General features: G+C 38.1%; 1 protein-coding gene across 1 annotated transcript in view; it reads left to right on the forward strand.

Moving 5' to 3' along the window:
• The window catches only part of GALNT12 (polypeptide N-acetylgalactosaminyltransferase 12), a 45294-nt gene that overhangs the window by 16597 nt on the left and 6822 nt on the right, over window positions 1-21875 (forward strand). Inside the window, exons 4-8 of the mRNA XM_052704323.1 lie at window positions 1088-1273; window positions 3536-3653; window positions 8817-8993; window positions 11357-11488; window positions 17686-17799. Coding sequence (XP_052560283.1) covers window positions 1088-1273; window positions 3536-3653; window positions 8817-8993; window positions 11357-11488; window positions 17686-17799 — 727 coding nt within the window. The remainder of the gene's footprint in view (window positions 1-1087; window positions 1274-3535; window positions 3654-8816; window positions 8994-11356; window positions 11489-17685; window positions 17800-21875) is intronic.

Genomic DNA, 21875 nt, shown 5'->3' on the forward strand with positions numbered 1-21875 from the left:
AAGACTCAAAAGTCAAACAAGCCAATTCCTGATTGAACTAACCAGAGATTTTTAAGAGTAGCGTAGAGAAGACTACTAAAAAGTGATTTAAGAGAAAAGCCTTTGCTTGAGTGTGCATGCTTGTAGTGATCTATTGTAGTACTAAAAGAGTCCTTTCCAGAATTTGAGACAAAAGCAAAGAATCTCCTTACATTTTTTAAGGGCAAGTACTTTTGGAAAGGAATTCAGAAAACCCTGAATGATATTGAGAAATGGGAGGAAGTTTATCTTCTTGCCAAAGCCTGCTTGCAAGGAATGTCCTCGCTCTGATGTGTTCCTAGTAGTGATAGAGATCTTAACTGTCTTTAGATCAGACTTGCTGATAGTGATGTCATTCTGCAGAACTATCTTTTTTGTCCTTTTAACTGTCTTGTAGTGTTAGGGTTTTTTGAGGCCATCTTCATGATTTTTTCTCTATTAGGGATCTAATATCATATGATGGGTTGTTTTTTGTTTTGAATTCATGGCATCTTTTAAATTACTGTGCTAGTGTTTAGTGTAACTTTTTTGCAGATTATCATATTTATAAGAAAGCTCTGTGGCCCTCAGAATCAGTCTATCTTATTTGTCCCCGGAGGATGATAATGGTCATGACAAAAGATTACACAGTTTAGCTCTTGATATGATCCAGGAATCTTACTTCATTCTTCTTCTCTCTATAAGTACCTCAGAAGCAGCTACATATAAAAAGCAGACATTTTTGTTGTGATTGTGATGTTGAATATGGCAGCTGAGCCAGGTGCTGAATATGTAATCACAAGCCATCTGGCGTATCACACTTCCACTCTCCAGGAAGTATGGTCCTTGCCAGATGCCTGAGTCCATCCTAATGCATCCTCAACAGCAACAACAACAAAAAGATTATTCTTGAAGTCATTTTTTCCTTATACTGCAGCATGAGTTGAGAAATCTTGGTTGAGAAAACCATTGTTTTCTTTTCTTGACTACTCTAGTTTTTGAGAGTCTTGTAGTAAAAGGAATTATTAGAAGCTTCTCTCAGTACTATGTTCTCTCCTAATGTGTTTATTTCTTCTTTTAAAAACATTAGGATCGCAGAAGAAGAATCAGCTGTTGTATGCCCTGTTATTGATGTTATTGACTGGAATACGTTTGAATACTTGGGAAATGCTGGTGAGCCACAGATTGGTGGATTTGACTGGAGATTGGTCTTCACGTGGCACACTACCCCTGAGAGAGAACAGAAACGAAGAAAGTCCAAGATTGATGTGATCAGGTTAATTTTTCTGCATCCTTTTCTTAAACTGTGAATGTTGTGACTACTTTTCACTTCAGTTGGAAATGTCAGAACCTGAAAAAACATATTGTGAGTGCTTACCACTTAGTTTGAAATTACACATTTTGTATGGTTCCCTTTTTTTGGAGAAGCTTCTGTCCAGGAAAAATACTGCTCTAGAAGCTGAAATTCTTGTAATCTATTGGGTGAAATCCTTATTGCACAAGTAGTCACTTACTCCTGTAGATTCACTGCCAACAGACATTTAGCAGCACAAGGAAAGGTTGTATGTTCTTAATTAGTACTGGAGGATATCCTGTATGCAAAACAAAGAGATCTACGTTGTGAAAAAACATGTCTTGGTCAGCAATGAAAAGAAGAAAAAAATTGTCAACCAACAAGAGGGCAGAAGTCATTCTGAAGACTTTCTCTCTGCTGTAGCAATAAGGATGGCTTCTTGCTCTGTTTTCCAAGGTGAACCAGTTTTCAGATTTCTCATTTGGTTGAAATGGTTTAGCTTTGCCCACCATAATTTCTGAGGGACTAACTTGCAGGAGATAGTGTCTTCCTCATGGTGGGTTTTAATTCTGTTTGCAAGAGTTGAAATCCATAGGTGTTATTTATCACTCTGTATTGAATTTTAGGCTAGCTAAGGAAAGTTCAAAGAGTGCTTCTAGAAAACGGGTATTTACTGTAGACAAAATCCTGATAGCTGAAGGTCTGACAGGGAGGTTGTTGTATTTCAGCAGTGCATTGTGAGAAGTGAAGCACCTCTTCAGCATTTTTAACATCACGTCCTTGCCTTTGTTTAAAAATTGTCATCTTACAGCCTACAACAGATATAGAATGATTGATTTTTTTTTCCCCAGTCTTTTCTAGGCCACTTATGATAATAATACCCAGTGCTTCACTAATAATAATGAATTTATCCTCAACTGTGAGAAAACAGGATTTTTTTAAATGGGAAAAGTGTGACAGTAAATCAGACCCTTTAAGCATACATTAATACACATATTCAAAAAAAACTTTCAAGTAAAAGCCTCTAGCTTAAATACAGTGTTTTTGTTCCCAGCAAGAAGGAATTGTCTTTGGAGTGCCAAGGGGAAAATGATGGTAAAGCTTCAAGGTGGATCAGTCACTGAGCTGAGTGGCACAGTTATCTGGAGAAAGCAGCAGTGCTTGGAGAGTGGTATCACTGACTGGAAAGACTAGAAGAGGGGTGAGGCAGAAGAGCCTGACAGCTTACGGAGTCTTTTTCTCTTCTCTGTCTCACCTCATCTCTTTCCATTCTTTGAAACAACGTATGACAGTATAAGACTGTGTTGCATCAAAAAGATGGCTGGTAAAATTAGTTTTGACATGTTAAGAATAAGTGATGGCAGACCTAGCATTTTTTAATTCTTATATCAATTGCAATTTAGTAAAATTCATAAAGTGTCAGGTGAATTAAGTTCCAACCAGCATAATGAGGTTGGCACTTTAAAGAGGGTCATTTTCTGAGGCTGTAAACAATTAGGAGCAATATTAAACAAACTCAATTTTTCTGTACAGATGCATGCACCACTCTACAGAAAGTACATCCCTTAAATGTGCTGTTGATCTGTGTCTTGTGCCCTTTAAGCATTGCCCTGCCAGAATTTGGACTCCTTTTTTTTTTTTTTTTTTTTTTTTGTCAAAGATAGTAAGCAATTAAAAGAAATACAGATGAGCAGGTCATCTTTGAAGGAAAAAATCTCTCTGAGGCTACATTTACTTAATTTTGATCAGCTAATTTCTGAGTTTTTCCACTTGTTATTAATGGAATCAGGAATATTGTTATTAATTACTAAAGCACAAGTTTGTATTTACTTTCAACTTAAGTAAAATTTACAAATATACTGCACTTAGAATTTCAGAACTCACTAAAATAATTCTACCACAAAAAACATATGTTCTGTAATCTAAAGTAACAGGTAAGTCATTTAACACCAAAGACATTACAGTTGCAAAAATCTATCCTTGAATAATGTTTGTCTTCTCATATTTCACTGATATTTTTATTTTAATATATTTTGAAACTCATTTCTGATACGTTTTTTTTTTAGCAGAACATTAAATTCAAATGGCCTCACAGTAGAATATTTAGTTGATAAGTAGCTGCCTCTTACTCTGTATCCTGAAGTCTGAGAAAATAGACAGTGAAAATGTATTTCTAGCTCATTTTGTTGTTTTTAAAATTCCTTTTCTTTTAACTAAATTTAGAGTTATTATTCTATTTTACAGGTCTCCCACCATGGCAGGTGGATTGTTTTCTGTGAGTAAGAAGTATTTTGATTATCTTGGCTCATACGACACAGGAATGGAAGTCTGGGGTGGAGAAAACCTTGAGTTTTCATTTAGGGTAAGTGACTTTTTTGCATGAAAGTAAAAACAAGTTTCTTATTTGTTTCATCCTGTCCTTTTTATTCAGTGAGATGGCTGTGACATTAGCAAATGTAAAGAAGAGAAGTGTGCATTTACATTAATCTTTTTTCATCGTTCTCACATTTCATTATAGCTATATTTTCCTTCAGAATAACCATTTCAAAAGACATCTTTTTAAAGTATTTATTTATTTGGAACGTCAGCGTAAAATGTAAGCAGTGGTGTGACATTAGAGTATGAAGTTTATGTTCTATGGCTTAAAACAGATAGTTGGAAAGACACATTAGTAGTTCCTACATATGGTGCTGGAGTTGACTGTAGCAGCTGGTAGAGTGAACAGCTGGCAACTGATGGAAGTTATCAGTGGGACAGGGTGAGCAAGCCTCTGCTTCTGTAAGGCTTAATTCTGTTTCACATCAGGAAAAGTTCAGATAAAGGTCATAAAAGACAACGAGGAAATCTCCAGGAACTGTAGAATGGTACCGCACCAGAGGATGGACCTGGAATCAGGCAAGAAGCAGATAGATTGCTGTGCTAGAATAGAAAGGATTTGCAGTGAAGGAAAATAGGATATGGGACAATGAAGACAGATGAGTAAAGTGATCGTGCTCTTCTCATGTCCGCTTTTACATGCACTGTTGCTGATTCCCACTGAGCACAGAGTTCAACTCAGCTTGCTGAAGCAATCCAGCAGTGGTTTAGAAGGTATCCCACAGAGCCATTTTTGACTTGTGGGGAGCTCATAACTTACTATCCATGCTTTCCCTTTTTGTTGTTGTGTTGGTTTGGTTTTTTTTTTTGTGGACTTTTTGTTTTGTTTTGTTTTTTTTTTGCCACTAGATATTTGCATTTTATGGTCATATTTGCATTTTCGTCTGTTTCCAGATTGTGGAGGGCAAGGATTGGTGGTTTTGTGTTGTTTTTTTGTTTGTTTGTTTTTGCTGCTAAGAGTAGCTTTCAGGAATAAATAGTACAGAACCTTCTCATGAGAAAGGACTGCCTTCTCATCAGGAGACTGCCTTGCTTTAGATTTTTACCTGTTAACAGAAGAGGTGTGCAGTCTTTGTGGCCACTGTGTCTGTCTCCTGTGGCCTGTAGTGCAGAAATACAACTAAAGAGAGCTAAAGAAAAAGAGAAGAAAAGGACTTGGGAGGATAATAAGCACTGATTCAGAAGTGACCCAGTTTTTTTCTAGAGAGAATTCTCATCTAGGATCAACGATCTGAAGCCCTCCTTGCCTCCTTTCTTATATGGAGGTTAGTTTTTCTGACACTGAAGTCCAAACATGCAGAGACTTATTTTCTTTGGGGGTAATCCCTCAGTCACACTAGTCAGGTTGCCATTGGCTCACAGGAGTTAGGAGTGGTGTTTTTTGTCTCTGAGATGGCTTGTGGCATTCGGGACTGGAAAGCCTATATGGAAAATGAGAAGTGTGGAAGATGACCCTCTTAATAGACCCTCTGTGATGCAAGAGCATGAGTGAGCAGTGGATTTGTCTGTTCAGCTTAGAGAAGGACTTTCTTCTCTTGGGCTGGTCCAGCTCCCTGCAGACTACAGGTGACTGAGCAGCTCTCTTCTGGGAGACAAACAGTGCAGCAGGATGGACTGAGCAGTAGCAGCTGCTCCACAGGCCAATGAATGTGTCTGGGCACATTCATTTCACCAGTGCAGATTGCCAAAAGGATCTGGGCATTTGGAGCAAAACTGCAGACAGTGTGCTTTGCCTCTGTGTTTGTGCCTCCTGCAGTGAGGCATTTTGTGGAAGGGAGCAGAGCACTAGGAAAGCATTTTAGTGTGTTCTTCCTGCTGCCCATATTTCTGAAGAAGGTCAAGAGGGATAAATCAGTGCTAATTCTCATCTCTGTGGTTTCTGAACCTGCCAGACATAAAAATTGGGGTCAGGAATACTGAAGCCCACTGTAAATTAATTCATTTTTCTTGTCTCTGAAAACACAGTCACAGCTTGAGACAACGTTCTCAAGCCTCCTTTGCCTCCTATTTGTTTATTCTAAACTGAAGAAATTCACTGTGGCTTTGAGAGGTGCAAGGAGGACAAAGCTTTGGCTGAAAACATTATGACTAAGAGAGATTGAGGCTGTGTGCTGAATGCAGAATTGAGTCAATGTGCCTTGATTTGGGATTGCTTAATGCCATTTGGCTAGATAAAATTTCACTTCATGGTCATAATGGGCATTGAAAGTCACCTTCTCAAGGGATGCAAAGCAATGCCCTCTCATCTTCTGTCTCCTGTACATAGAGCTGGTTGCAGTGTTTTTCTGCTGTTGGAATGCATTGTAAGTTTGCTTCTGGGGACTGCTGTTTGATACATCTACAGCCTATCCTTTATCTCACCATTTCAGCAAGAGAGAAAAATACACATATTCAAAAAAGCAAAATTACTTACTGCTAATTCTTCTCTTCTCCTTGAAATTTCCTTGTCTGTTAGTCCTGGCTGCTATATCTCTGATTTTCTGGGTTCTTCTCTAACCTTTCTGCACTGTTTCTTCCTGTCCTGATGTGGAAATTTCTCCTGCAGCATATGTAGCCTGAGTGGCTTTAGGAACAGGTTGTGTCCCCTTATCTTTGCTTAAAGAGTAGCATCTTCTTTTCCTTTTTACCTCCCAGCGAGTCCTAAAACACCACCATGGAGACTGCAGTTCATACAGGAAACTAATTTCTTGACTGCCAACTTGCTTTTCCTATTTAGTGTTTTTTGACCCAGCAATTGGGTCACTTGTCCAGAGCCTGGCAGGGACAGGGACAGCTGTACGGCTATTGTAGCTTTCCTAATGCAAGCATTCATTCCTGTTAAGCAAAGAAAAAATGTTTATAGCCTGCGTGCATCAAGATGAAAGTGAAACTAAAACCAATGTCACCTTGTTCTCTTCGTGCGATAGGAAAAAAGAAAAGCTTCTCTTATGATGAGAGTTGCCAGACCTAGTAAAGAATCATATTTGCATGCACATGAGCAGGCAAAATATAAATAAAATCTGATGTGCTTCTATGTTACAGGAGGTGGAAATGGTTTCAGGAGAGAAACTTCCCCAGAGTCATTTATTTAACATATAATGATCAGATTTGGTGTCTCTGTTGAATTATTTGCTTTATTTTATAGCTCTTCATTTTATATAGAAGTTGAAATATGTTTTCCTTTAAAATAAATAAAGAAGTCTTTTGAAGAATTGGGTGGTTAAAACATATCTAGTTCTTGTAATGGGAAGACAAGAAATTTTAAACCTTTCTAATGAGGGAAGCAGAATTTAATGGGCACTGCCTAGCAACCTACAGTTATTTTCTTAGAGAAATTCAGAGCTGTAGCTACTGAAAATCCAGATGCTGTGGAATTTTCTTTTTGGCAGCAATTTAATAAATGTAGTCAGTTTCTTTTATTCCATTTAAATCAGACTTTATCAAGGAACTTTACAAGAAAGTGCATCTTTCTTAACACTGCATTTTTACTTCAGTAGTCTTTATGGTCCATTGCTCGTATTTTCTTGTTGAACACAAACTGATCAAAATACTAATCATCAAAAAAAAAAAAAAAACCATCTAAGGAATATAACAAAAATGGAAATTGATGGGCTTCAGTAAATTTAATGGACCTTAATATTTGTTGACAATTCTTGCCTGATAAATTTCAACCTCAAAAAATACGATCTTGGATATGGAAGCTATAACTTAAGATAGCTATTGTTTTGAAACAGAAATCTCCCTAAGGGAAACCCTATAAAGAGAGCGGATAGTTGATTTCATAGTGCCTTTTGAAATGGCTGTAGCATGACTTATGTTTGAAAAAATGCAGGTTGTTTAAGAAGTCAGTGTAGAATGGTAGATTTCTTGCACAACTCCTTTAATCTTCTTTCTGTTCAAAAGAAACCCAGCAACCCTCTATCTTCCTTAAACATATCTTAGCCAATTTCCCTCGTCATAGAATCATAAAATGGCTTGGGTTGGGAAGGACTTCAAGGATCATCAGGTTCCATCCTCCTTATTCAGGAAAAATGAGCAGCCACCTACGTATGGATGGTTAAGTAAGCGAGGACAATTAATTGCCTGGATTTCCAGCTTGAAAAAATTTTCTTCAGAAAATCTGTCAGAGCAACTGTTGATAGCCTCAAGATTGTTCAGTTGCAGCGCGTCTTCCCTTTCCTCTTACCTAAGTAAATTTCAGTAGCCTTGTTTCTGGCGCCCTTCTGAACCAGGGAGCCTGTGGTATCATGCTCATGCACGGTATTAAATGGCTGGCCTGCACCTGCTTTCATTACAGCAAGCCTGGGATTGCAATGAGTGGTGGAGATGGACTGCAAAAGGTCTGTTAAGCCATAGTGGCCAGGGTTTTTGGGTAGAGGAGTGTAATTACAGAACTGTGTGTGCTGCGGCTCATCCCCTGCTGGATGCTCACTTGGGGGCTTCACTCCACAGATGTCCATTTTCTGGGCTAGGCAGCCAAAGGCCTGAGGATGAGAGCACAGCTCCATGTGCAAGCTTTCCTCAACAGCAAGCTGATTTAAATAGAAGAATTTTTTTCCTACTGTTATTGGTTGGACACCGAGAGTCAGTAACAGAATTTCTTTGTTTACTTTTTTATGTGTTGAATCTTTGGTTCTTTTTTCTGATCGCCTGTTTAAGATTAGTCACATTTCATAACTGAGCACCTATACCTGTATTCTGAAATGGTGAGCGTGGAAATAGAAGCACAAGTAGTGGTTTTACAAGCTTTGTCAAGTCAGCTTGCCAGAGAATACAGGCAAAGCAAGATTCAGTTCCTGATAAATATCATCAAGTTTCTTTCTGAGAAGGCTATTTATATGATAAATTTTGCCTAGAAAGATGTCTCTTGCTTATGTAACTTGACTTGTAGACAACAGTTAGACCCTCAGAAGTACTGCAGACCATTTCTTATTGTGCTTTCAGAAAAAGTACACTTGATAAAACTATCTGTGTTCTTGTTACTCCTAGTGATTTGCTCTGAGTTCATGATGAAGTTAACCTATTTTATTCATCATATGAGAGGCAAAATTATTGTATGCATGACTTATACTGTGTTATTCTTGAGCAAAGTATTATCCTTGCAAAGATGTGTATCCTTCTGCTTGCAAAGACTGAAATTTACAATGCACAATGGAAATTCTTTGTTCAGATATGGCAATGTGGAGGAAGTCTTGAAGTCCACCCTTGCTCACATGTAGGCCATGTTTTCCCCAAACAAGCTCCCTACTCACGATCTAAAGCTCTTGCAAACAGCGTACGTGCAGCTGAAGTGTGGATGGATGAATATAAAGAACTTTATTACCATCGAAACCCACACGCTCGCCTGGTGAGTTGAGTCTCTTGTTCTTAGAGTTGAATTTGTGTTCAATGAATTTGCTGTTAATTTAACTAATGTTTAATGTCAAAGGTTTCTTTCTTACTTCTTCTGAAACATTTTCCCAAACAGAAAATAAGTGTGCATGTAGTCTTTAAATTCTTTGGAAAAACAGAAATTCTGTAAGTTGAGAAGGCTAAACTTGTGAATAGATGAATGAATTAAAGAATGAAGTTAAGTGTGATAACTTAAATAAGGAGGAACTGTTTAGCTCGAAGTGTATGCTTCCATGAAACAGATGATACAGTATTCTATCAATTCAAAAATTACACAGCAGAAACACAGTAAATGAATTTTAGCCAACACATTTCAATGGACAGTAGATTTTTATGTGATCACCTTGCTAATAATCTTTAGCAAGATCAGTTATCTTTTGATAATTGTAAAACTTTGCATTTATGTAAGACAAATTTACATTTTCCACATTCAATTTACTGCTGCAGGGTGTTCAATTTAAACAAACAAAAAATTAGAAATTGGTATTGGAAAGACCAAAATGATGAGAATCTGGGATGAAAATGTTCCTATTAGAATGTTAGAAGTGTCAGTTTTTGGTTTTTTTCACAGTTTTAGTGCAGAAGAAAATATAAGATCATTTGTTAGCAAAATAGTTCAGAAGATACCTAGTGTGAAATTTGAGTAGGTCAGAACAGTAAAGAAGTGTGGCAAATTGGTAGTTTGGTTAAATTTACATGGATAGGCCCGTAGACTGGAGTGCAGTAGCATGCTGTGCAGCGCAGGCTGCTGGACATCCACCTCTGACTACACCTGACCAGGACTTAGAAACTAGACAGTAAGTTCCTAGTGTGTGCAAATGTCCCATATCCCATTAGAAATGCTTGTGAAAAAAAATACTCTTCAAATCACCATGTTTTTCAAAGAACTGAATATTGCTAGCGTTAGTATTGTGTTACTTTGGTTTAAACTAGGCAATTAGGTTATTATAGTCCATATTTTAGTAATAATTGTGTTACCTTAACATCGTAAAATCCATTTAGGTTTTATTGTTGGAGTCTGACATTGAGAGAAGTATGGTTATGAGTATCCGGAGACATTGTGAGTTCACAGGCAACACTGGCATGATTCTGCTTGTGTTTTATGCAAAGAGGACACAGCCATACATGCTGGCAGATTTTCTTGTAAAGTCCAAGGTGGCTGATGCCTGTAATGCTAGTAACATAAGCTTTGCATATTGGCTTGCTTGTAGCACTGTGGATTTAAGCTGAGACTCTTGCGTGGTTTTTTTTGTTTGTTTTTTTTTTGTTTTGTTTTGTTTTGGTTTTTTTTGTTTTGCATGTATCAAGGCTGCTGCCAATGCCTTGTGGTTTCCATAATATTCTGTGCATCACTGGCTTCGGCAGCTGAGTTTAGAAACTTTTACTTCATCTAACCCAACTGTTCAGCTCCACAGCATAATGGAAAAATGATTGATGCTAAGGCTGCAGAATTTGGTCCGTAAGGTTTCGCTTTGAGATTAATGTTCAGACCTTGGAGCTAATGTGTCATGCTGTTTGTTTATTCAAGCAGGCATTTTTGCCTCTTGCTTTACATCTATTTTGTGTTTTCAGTTTTATTTCCAGTTTTGAGAAAAGCAAATATATTTTTGGAATGATAAAGAGTGTGTCAGGTGACCTGCAAGAGTCTGGGGAGTGTGAGCAGTTCATCATGCCTGAGTGTCTGACGTCCCCAGTCAATATAAAGATAGGTTTTGAAGACAGACATGAAAAGATGTGAACTACGCTCCTATCTGTAGGCAGGAAAAGGTCTGCACTGAAGGTTTTTCTCTGGTGACTTAAGATTTCATATCCCCCACCCCCAAAACTGTGAAGATCAAAGGAAACCTTAGCAGATTTTACAAATTTCATCAGTTAAGTGGAAAAAAAAAAAAAAAAAAGCATTATTATAAGTAGTTTGCAAATGGATGGTGGAGCAATTTTTAATTCTCAAGATTCATTCTCTGCTTTTGAGATTTTCAGTTATCTAGCTGGAAGAAGTAAATTTTCCACAACATTTTTTTAGTCCAGCAAATTGTATTCAGGAATACATGAGGATTTCCTGGAATTTTCTGTCTTTTAGAATATTTTAATATTTTATGTGCACCATTCCGATCTTTCTTTTTTTTTTTTTTTGGTCAATAATAACAAATGTAAGGCTAATAAAATCAAGTCCAGTGCCCAAACATGGGAATTTTTCCTGGTTAAAAGCCCTACTAATCACTTGAGCATATGGTTCCTAATAATGTAAACAGATAATTTAAAAGAGAGCATCTGTTCTGTGTTTTTAATCTTTATTTTAATTAATTAATTTATTTTTAGGAACCATATGGAGATGTGACAGAGAGGAGACTCCTTCGAGAGAAACTGAAATGTAAGGACTTTAAGTGGTTCTTGGAGAATGTGTATCCAGAGCTTCATGTACCTGAGGACAGACCAGGCTTCTTTGGCATGGTATGTGGTGGCTGCAGAGGGAGTCTCCTTGTGGTTTCGTGAGCACTCCTTTTAGCTCACTCCAATGGTATTTTTATGCCAATGACAGCATGGGTTTTTGATAGAGCTGAAGATAGAATCGGTAGACTTCAAAATGTGTTATCTACCAGAATCTTTATACATAGAGATACTGTAGAAATCCTGTGACAGGCGGTGAGAACAGGTAATGTTGCCATGAGCTGCTTCTTCCAAGTGACATCTTGCAAGCAAAGGATGACCTTTTAATTTCTTAAAAACTTGAATAATAAAAAAAGAAACCACTGAAGTTTTCTGATTATTAGATGTCAACTTGAAAATAGAAACAGTGTGTTTTTAAAATATGTATTTGCATTTTTTATATGATTAACACTGATGCCCTGATGACAGGGAGGAGTGCTTATACTATGTGCTCGCAGATAATACTGAATTCTCTGTGTCAAAACCAACATGCTAATAACTTTTGAATATCATTGGTTTATTAGCAGTTCTCACTGGCACAGTATGAATCCTCTTTTCCTTTCTTAATAGACAAGAACGTTCAACACTATTTGCAGCTTAAAAATAAATATGAACTATAGCTTTGTGTATATCATGTTACTGTAATCTCATTTGGAAAGGATGAAGTTGGAGATGATGAAGTAAATACCAGCTTCCTCTGAAAAAATGGCATATACCTGCTGCTTATCATGTCAGGAGAACATGGCTGTACCTTTCTGCCTGATAAAGATATATAAAATACCTTTTTGACTTTAAATGCCATGTTGACTTTTAAATACTTTGGTTCTAACTCAATCACTCTGCAAATCTAGCTAAGCTGCATTCCGACACCAATTCATCACACCCAGCCAGTGTCACAACAGTCTTGGTTTACTGTCATTTGTACTTCAGTTACTCACTCTATGCTGTTCTTTTTATGGAGGAGAAAAAAAATTAAGACTCATCTTTGAGGGCATAAAAAACACATAGGAAGCATGTCTCCCCACAATCTTCCCTTTGTTACTTGTTGAGCAACAAACTTCCTAATACAGAAACATTATATTTTCCTCTGAGTAAGCACTGATTAGCAGTAGTGCAGCAAAGCCCTGAAGAGCCTCTAAAAGAGCAACCACCCTCCTCTGTTTGTCTTTAAACTTGCTCTTGAATTGGTATCTCTCTACAATCACTGACATGAGAGGTAGTATCCAGCACTATCCAGCACCTCAAACAGGGACAACTTTAGTTCATGCTGCCTTGTTTTGTGTTGGATTGTTAAGTGATAAGGCCAAAGACACTAAAAGCAATAAGGCATTACAAAACTTATCTTCCAGAAGCATTTCAGTAGCCTTATCCTTCTCTTTGCCTTCACCCTTCAGCAGCCAAAAGGGCTAGTGGTAGCGATAACGTTCCACTGGTCTTGAGAAAAGATTGGTGCAGGTCTTTTTGAGATTAACTGCGTTGTCATCTTCAAGAAAAGATTTGAAAATGCCTGGAAAAAATAATTCTTATTCAGAGCTGCTGGAGGTATCAATGTTGTAATTTAAGTGTCCTCTATATATTTCTCTAAAGAAAGTTCTTAAATGCTGCCATCTGCTTGTGAGCATAATGAGAATATACTGTTTTCTGGCAGGAAGAATTTAAAATGTGATTAAAGTACAGTTATGCTCAAAGAAAATGACAGTGCAAAAATGACACTGACTGATTCAGCTGATTTGTGGATATTGAGCCCCATCTGTTAACTTCAGTAAATCACTGATCATGATCATGTTCTTTCCTCCTGTGTTATTTGCATAGTGCTTTTTTGGTTCACAGAAAGACTGTCTAAATGTATTGGCTTTGTTAATAGCTCTGCCTAGTGTGAGGTTATTAATTGTTCAAAGAGACTGCAAAGGGATATGGGGATTTATTTATCCCCTGGAAATCTTTATACTGAAATTGAAAATCTTTCTAAGATTACCCACAGGTCAGCCACCGGATATTGAAATATATGCAAGAATTGTTGAGTGAAACTCAGTGCCATGCTCTGACAATTAGGCCCTTATGCTATCATTTTTTTCTTGATACCTAAATAAGTATTTACCTTATCTGTTGAGATTGGTTGTCAGAAAATGTTAGCTGCCTAGAGCTTTATTTAAACATGCAGAGTTTTGAGTTTTTTTCCTTGAGCCATGATTGCATTCTTATAAGATGCCTGTGAGTAATATGAGTACACTTTATTCCAGCAGAATTTAGCAGAAATAATTATTGAATACCACAGTGCAGATTTCAGTCAGTACTCTGAACAGCCATGCTTTGAGAAGGGGTACCATCAGTGTTACTTCTCTTTGTTTATTTTTTCTTTTACAACTTAAGTCAGAATTTTCTGTATAAGCGCCAGTGCTGGAACTGTGCAGTTCTAGGTTTCTTGGGGTGAGCAGCTGAATTGCAACAACAGTATCACATCAATGATTCATTCAGAGGGTCTTAGTCATCAGTGTTCTGGTACTGTGTACTTCCTTCAGAGTTGCAGTTAAAGAGTTAACAGAGATCTGAGGATATTGTTCACTTTGTTCTTTTGTCCTTTAAAAAAGATTATTTGAAAATAGCAAGCACTCAGTAAAATTGTTCTCTGTGACTGCTGGGATTGCCTTTGAGGTAAAAGATTATGTTTGGTCAATACAGTGAAGCTGTTGGCTTGTTACAATTTCATGTCTTACTTTGTCCAGGATACTAGCCCATACCACTAATGCATCAATATCCATGCATCAATATCCATGTCACAGCAAAGGAACAAAGAGGATTTTTTTTTATACTGTGGATGAAAAGAGAGGTTGGCTGCACTCCACTGGCTGTGTTTATCAACTGATACTATGAAGTTTTAATGTGAGAAATCCGTTGTTGGTGCAAGGCTTACAATTATATGAAACATATATACTCTTTAAAAGAAAAATGTAAAGAATTATTTACAGAATGCCAGGTGCATTGCTGTAATTACATACAAGTGTCCAGATATTAGTAAACAACAGATTACATTTCTCCAAGCACTGAAAGGTAAAGGACTGAGCTGAATATTTCAGTAGTTGCTGTTTATGACCTGTCTCAGCTTCCAAACAGAATGGTAACTAAATGGCACTATAGAGTAAACCTGCAATGTTTCACTAGGAAAAAAAAGTGGAAAAAAAAGCATAGCCAGTAATACTGCATGAGCAGAACTTCTTAGAACTGAACTATGTGTTTTAATGGGAAAGTGATCAACATTTCTTTTGCTTCTGTTTCTCTAATGCAGCATTCTGCAAAAGAATTAAGGTAAGTCACAGAGAAAATGTTGTTCTTATTGCATGACTTGTTTACAGTGGATATTAGAACAAAGATAGCTCTAGCAAATAGTGGATGATTCTTATTTTGATAGAACTGTTGTATGTAAAAGGAACTTAGACTGTGCATTCTCTTTAATGGGGAAAAATATTATTTTCATAAACTGACTTGGAGCAGACTGATTACTGATTTTTCTTAGCATAAATGGTGGTATGATCAGATTTGAAAATCTAATTGTTTTCAGACCTTTGTGTCAGATCAGATCACTTACCTCCTTACTATTTACTATCCCCCTACATCTTAAGCATCTAGTAGGCTTCCTGATAAAGTGTATGAAAGAACATCTACCCATGTCTGATAAAACAACCTGAAAGAACCAAGCTGAATTATTGACAGTGTATGTGTAGGAACATGGCTGCACAGCACACAAGATTTTATTCCTGAAAAAAAGAAAATGAGAAAGCATGTGGAGTAGCACTGTAGGAATACAGACTGAGTTTTAAACATCTGAAGCAGAGCTTAAGTTAGTAGACTTTTATACCACTTCTATTTTGTTTGCTGTAGTTGGGCATTGTGTAAGGATAGGAGAGTGTTCTTGTGCCTTGTTGGAATAGTTCTGATGGTGCATGGCATTTTAAAATAGGTTATTTAAAATTATGTCACAAAAGGCACTTGCTAGAGCAAATGCCAGGGAATGACAGTGAAGGGCACACACTTGGAGTGATAGTGAAGGCTTTGAGTTGTCTGGAAGGGCACCAAGGATAAGTCCTCTGCTACGATCATCTTCCTCACAGTGTCAGTAGACTGTCAAGCAAAGTCATACACTGCTAAAAATACTAATGAGAAGCCCTCTGATCCTGAGGACAACCACTGACAACAACAGAAGCTGATTTGTAATTTTAGAGATAACGATTCTAATTTTTAAGTGAGTATGACTTTGACTGATTTTTTATCATAGAATATAAAAACATCAGAAGATTATTGCTTTGTCTTGTGGTGTGTGTTAAAAATCATTTGTTTTCTTCCCTGTTTTTGTTTTGTTTGTTTTAAAGTACTTCTTCCTCAGTGTTATAAAGGTAAATAAACCATCTTCTTTTGGTAGCTTAGGAGTGCAGTAGTATATTCCTTTTAAGCCAAGCAGCAGTGTCAGTAGAAAGAATGGCCAGAGGATTTATTTCACTTCTGGTACATGTGCATGCTAAAAATAAGAATGAATTTTGAAATGTGCCAAATTTGGATGTTGCTGTATCCTTTAATGAGAAAGTTACACCAAATACATAGCAGTAATGTGTTTGGAGAGAAATTAAAACACAAAGCCTTCAGTCCTAAATGTATAAATTTGGCAAATGTACTCCTGTTAATAGCTTTGCCAAGACAGGTGGAAGACCAGGGGGAAGGACGTGCAGGGGGGATAAAGACCGTTCAGTGCAGAGATGTCTAGGCTGCTGCAGCCTCCTGCTTCTTTCTCTGTCTGTATCATGTTCACTTCATGGCACACCTCCCTTCAGAGGGTGGGAGAGGGAGGAAGAGTCTCCAGCCCATCGCCCTAGAGCCCCCTGTCCCATGCTGTCCCCGTTTCCCTCCTCTCCCACTTATATGTGTGTGTCATCTCAGAGGTGCTATTCCGGTTGTGGTAGTGGTACCTTGGAACTGCTCTATCAAGCATGACAGCCACAGCCCTGTGAGAAGCCCCAGGCTGTGGTAGCACTATGGTTCCCCTCAACCCCTAGTGTGTTCCCATCCAAAGCATGAGGTGTGCTGAGAAGTGGCTGCCCGACAGCAGAAGTGGGTGCAAAGCAGCAGAAGGCAGACATTAAGAAGTAATAAAAGGAGATGTTAGGGAAAATAAAACACGTGTGGAGCGCAAGTATTTAATTTTCTTATTTCTATGGTTTGTTCTTTGGTGAGTTTGAACCTTGAGGGGTTTGGTTGGTTTTAACCTTTCGCTTTTCAATTCTGTTTGTTTTTTCTCTGCATTGAGAACTGAGGATATAATTATGGCTAGTGGTGAAGAGAAGCAAAATTGTACCCTACAGAAGTAACTCTTCTGAGATTTGCTCTGCTTGTTCTTTTTTTTGTCTCTGATATAATTACACCCAGTAATGGGGGCATTCAGGTTGAACATGTGTTTACAGAACTTGTTTTGCTCCATGTGTTTTTAAATTTGGTTAAGTGGGTAATACTAGGATTCAGTAATTGTTATGGCATTGTTCCACTTAATTTCAGTTACCTTTGACTCCTGAATACTTAAATGCAAGTCCTTGTTAATTAGCCTGATTTTCTGAAATCAGCTAGCTTAGTATTTTAACATATAATCTAAAAATTATGCATCTATTGTGTCAAAGATCAGCTCTAGTAGTAAAGAACATTTAATGTAATATCTAGTGTCTCTTTCAAAAGACAAAGACAAATCTTAACCTGTTTTTACAATTTCTGATCTTAAAATCTGACTGCCTGTTCAACCTCAAGAGGGTACTGGAGTTCTTTTGAGAACAAATTCTTTTTACATCTCTCATTTGAAAAACTGAAAAAAACTGTGTAACCTTCTTTTCATTAGAAGATTGAAGAGGTAGACCCTGCAGGAATGGAAATGAAAGACATGTCAGATTTCTGTTCTGCGTGAGTTGCAGGCTTGCTCAACATGGTAGGAGGTGGCCCCTGCCTACTTCACTTGCAAAACACCCTGGAACATTGTGTCCTTCCTGGGGAAGCCTTCATGTCTGACTGGTTCAATGACCAAGTCAGGACAGTCCCCTCAGTTTCATTTCACTTTAGTCTGAAGGAGGTGATCCATTTGATCGTTCCAATTTCCGGGAAACAGCTCTGGGCTATAAACCTCACAGCCTAGCAGCTGTAAAGTGACTGCAATGTATTTTCCTTTCTTTAACATATTCTTTTGTTTTGATTAGCTGAAGAACAGAGGAATGGCCAACTTCTGCTTTGATTATAACCCTCCAAATGAACACGAAATAACTGGACACAGGGTCATACTGTACCCATGTCATGGCATGGGACAAAATCAGGTAAGGTTCATTGTTTTTATGTTCATTTTGACTAATGGTGTGATTTTGACATGAAAAGTATAGTAAAAAACATTGCAGTAGGGCTGAGAGAATATACTGTCATAGAGAGATTATCTTAGATCTAATTTTGATTCTCCCTCTGGCTGCTATTAATTTTGATGTATCCTGAGGTCAGAATTTCATAGTTCTCAAGATGTATCTACTCAGACCAGGAAATTCATGAATCTCTTAATCATGCCACTACGCAGAACTCATTAGCAGGGGTTAATAGGACAGTAGTGAAGCTATATGGCTTATAGGCCAATGTTCACTCGTCTGCAAATGGTCTTGGGCATGCCAGCTCTCTGTAGAGTCCACACTGCCAAAGCCCTCAGTGACATTGGAAACCTCACCTAATTTTGCCTGCATGTGTCATTGTCCTGTTTGTTCTTATCTAACTGCACAAGAAGTTCAGAACAGCATCGTCTCCAATACTCTGATCTGCAGGAGCATCCTCCTGGGCTAACGCTATAAAATCTTGTGAGCACAGATCCTTCCTTGTTTTCTTGTTTTTGGTAAGCTGAAAATACTTCCTAGTATTTTTTTTTTTTTTTTTTTTTTTTTTTTACATACAGATGGAAACTGTATGACAGAGATTCCCTTAAAGCTTTCCACATTAAGCCAGAGTAAAAGTGTCATGGAGCACCAAATGCCAATCTACAATGGCTGTTACCTCATGGCTTTGAGTAGTCCTCTTCTAAAACTGGGGTTTAGTGTTTGACATGTGGCATATGATGTGCTTGTTGGTTTTTTTGCTTCAAACCCAAATTAGACTATCTAGCATGCTTCTAAAGGCGGGGGTGGTGATACATGTGCATAGGTCACTCCAAAGGTAATGCCTCCTATTTATTTCTGTGGAAACTACAATAGATAAAAAGAGCAGAGTAACACATCTGTCACAGGGCAACAAAATGTAATGAGATGTTAATGGGAAAGTTCAACCTTTACTGCCATACCACCAACTTCTGCCTCTGACATCATGAGCCAGCATAGAAAAAGCAGGAGGCCTTACTTTCAGAGCAGCCCTTGTACTTTCTTTTAGCAAGTGCCTATGTAACTATGTGATAGTTTGAACAGTTTAATTGTGCTTTTAGGAAATTAATCCAAACATTTGTCTCAGAATGGAAAAGTAAGTTTGGAAAAGGACCAGAATTATGCCACACAAACATTTTATCAGCTTTCTTTCTGAACTCTGCTTTAAAAAAATGAAAAAAACTTGAGTGCTGAAAAATAAATTGATCTTAAGGAGGAAGTTAGTAGTATGAATTGCGTTTTAGGTTTGGAAATAAAAATAAACAACAGTCTGAGAGCAGGGTTTCAGATCCTAGCTGAAGACTGTTTATTTTTGACAGCACATTTATTGCTTTACTATTTAATATTGTTTATTAGTTTCTGTATTTTGTTTTAACTTTCGTAAGGTTTCTGTCCTGGACTTAAAGCTGAAGGGAAGAGCCTGAAGAGAATTGTGTATTATAAAAGCTAGAAGTATATCAGTAGTGACAGATGTAGACCAAGTAATCAAAGGTGCATCACACCAACCCATCTTACTAGCTCAGTTCAGCTCTCTGCCCAAGTTGAGCATGTGTCTCTACATCTACATAGAAAATGAAACCTAGTTAAGCCACTTCCTTATCAGGTGGTGTTTATTGCTTTTCTAGACTGAGAACTATCTACATTTGTGGGTTTACCTCCTCACACGCAAAGTCATTTATAGGTTTTTTTTTTTTTTTTAATTATTTTCTTGCATTAAGCATAACAGAAAAGAAAGAAGTTGAGTTTTTTTTATATTTCTTTGAACAAAGGATTGATTTTAGTTTTAGCCCTTCCATTCTCTCTCCCCACCCTCCAAAAAAATAAGTAAAGACATAGAGTAGAAGGTAAAAGCAAAAAAGTAGTACAATTTGTAAGAAAAGCTGCCTTACATGGTAACATTTTTAGAGTTGCTTATGAAGCACTTAAAGATGAACTGTAAATTCTCTGTGAAGATATCACATAACTGGATTTTTTTATGCTCTCACATCTCTGCTGATGCACTAGTGCAGTGCATCAAAATTCCTGTGATGCAGGCAGCAGACTGAGAGCAGTGATGCTCTTGAGTTGTGCAATTACTGCTCCCTCTGCTGGCATTCAAGGAGCAGGAGGAAAGAGTACCTGACAGCAGTGTAAGCCTACAAAAGAAAATAAGAGGTGATACAAGAATTGGAAAGTCTGCAGAAGGAAGGATAAAACAACAGTATTAGTGAAACTGGGAAAAAGTTGTAGATGGGCTGACTGGAGCCTGGGAAAGACCAAGGTGAGAGAGGGCAAAAGAAATCTGGGACAGAGGTACAACAGCAAGTGTCAGGCAGGGAAGAAGTAGCAGTTAGGAGCTCTGAAGAATGAGGGTGAAAGAAGCAGGATCTCTGGAGACTCATTTGAATGGAAATGTATAGGAAGACTTAATCAGCAGGCAAATAAGGGTCATGAGTAGGGGTGAAAGTAGCAGTTCTGTAGCAAAAAGTGGGCAGCAGGAAGAACTGTGGGTGTGGGAACAGAAGGAAGCTAAAGTAAAACAAGAATTATATGCACAGTTGAGATGGGAAATGGAAGTCAGGATTCCTGAATTTGCATTTCCTTTTTCTGGCTCACAGAATACTTCATTTCCTGATTTCCCACACCTACAGATGGTCATTCTTAAAAGACAACAGGCTGCTCTTGGTCATGTGAATTCCTTAGCCATGCTCAGATCTTCCACATGTACATCCACCTCTTTAACCTGATGGAACTAATGAAAACAAGAAGGTCATCTTCCAGTCATGTCAAACTGAGGAGAGCAGGGCACTTCACTGCAGAGTTTTGCAGATACTTACTGACAATGGGTATTTCTGTCTCATCCTTGGAAGTGAATCTGCCAACTCAGTCCCAAACTCTTCTGCTTGTTCTCCTCCAGTCTGCTCTTGTCACTCCAATCTTTACCTTGCGCAGCTTTAACTCATAAAAAAGCTTCACTTCAGTCTCCTTCTGCATGCCCTGTGTCTTGGCTCTGGCTTCTCCACTCAGTGCTTTAGTGCTTTCTGTTCCACGCTGGCTAGCTCCCAGTCTTTCTCTGACTTCCTTGCTCTGTCTGTCCCCTCAGTTTCTCCCGGCAGCTAGTCCTCATACTAGGTCATGTTTTGCTCCTTACCATGTGCCTTTCCTTTTCCCATCTATCTCCCATTTTTTTTTCCTCTAGTATTCTCCTTATTCCTTCCTCCAATTGCAGTGTTTGTTCCACAGTTAACCACTTTCTTCCTTGGGCAGTACTCACTGATGCTCATTCATACTTTATCTCATGGTGTATAAGGGGTGAAGTTTATTCTCCAGAGTACAGCTCAGGAAAGTTATTCTCCAGAAACATCTTGGTACAATTTAACACTAGTGAATCTTAACTTGGTCAACCGCATGTACCTTACACACCAGTGCAGCCATCTGAAGGCAAGATATGCTGGTGGCAGGTGGCTGTTTATGTAGGGGTCAACTAGAAAAGCTCTCTTCACTGGAAGCAGTTCTCCAGTTGCGGTGACTTCCGAGTATCTATGTGCACTGTAGCAAGAGAAGAGAGCTCTCTGCTCTTGATTATTTATGAAGTCTGGTGTCTGCTCCAACGTTATCTCTCAGAAAGTAAAATCACTTCAGAAAATTATCTGAAATCCATGGTAATTTGTCAATCTTTTTTTCCTGAATCCAGTTGCACAATGACATGTCCTAAGGGATAGGGTTCCTGCTGGTCCTTTTGAATTGTTTTTGAGTAAGTAGTAAGAAAGCTGTGAGTGGTTAAAAATGAGTGTGTTCATTATAGCAAGAAGTTGAAGATATGAGGCAAAACATGCAGAATACACTTCTGAAGTGCTTGAACCTCAGGCTACCGATGTTTAGTCCAAGTGTCTGTTTGTTTAGGTGAGAGTGGAGAGCTTTGAAATTCAAGACCAGTGAAGCTCATTGCCATGGCTGGGAAGCAGGACAGAAGGACAAGTGCATGCTGTAGAAAGCCTGCCTGATATGGGAAGAAGATTGGTGAC

This window comes from Tympanuchus pallidicinctus, unplaced genomic scaffold (genome assembly GCF_026119805.1).
Source record: "Tympanuchus pallidicinctus isolate F22 unplaced genomic scaffold, pur_lepc_1.0 scaffold5, whole genome shotgun sequence".
NCBI classification, from domain to species: Eukaryota; Metazoa; Chordata; class Aves; order Galliformes; family Phasianidae; genus Tympanuchus; species Tympanuchus pallidicinctus.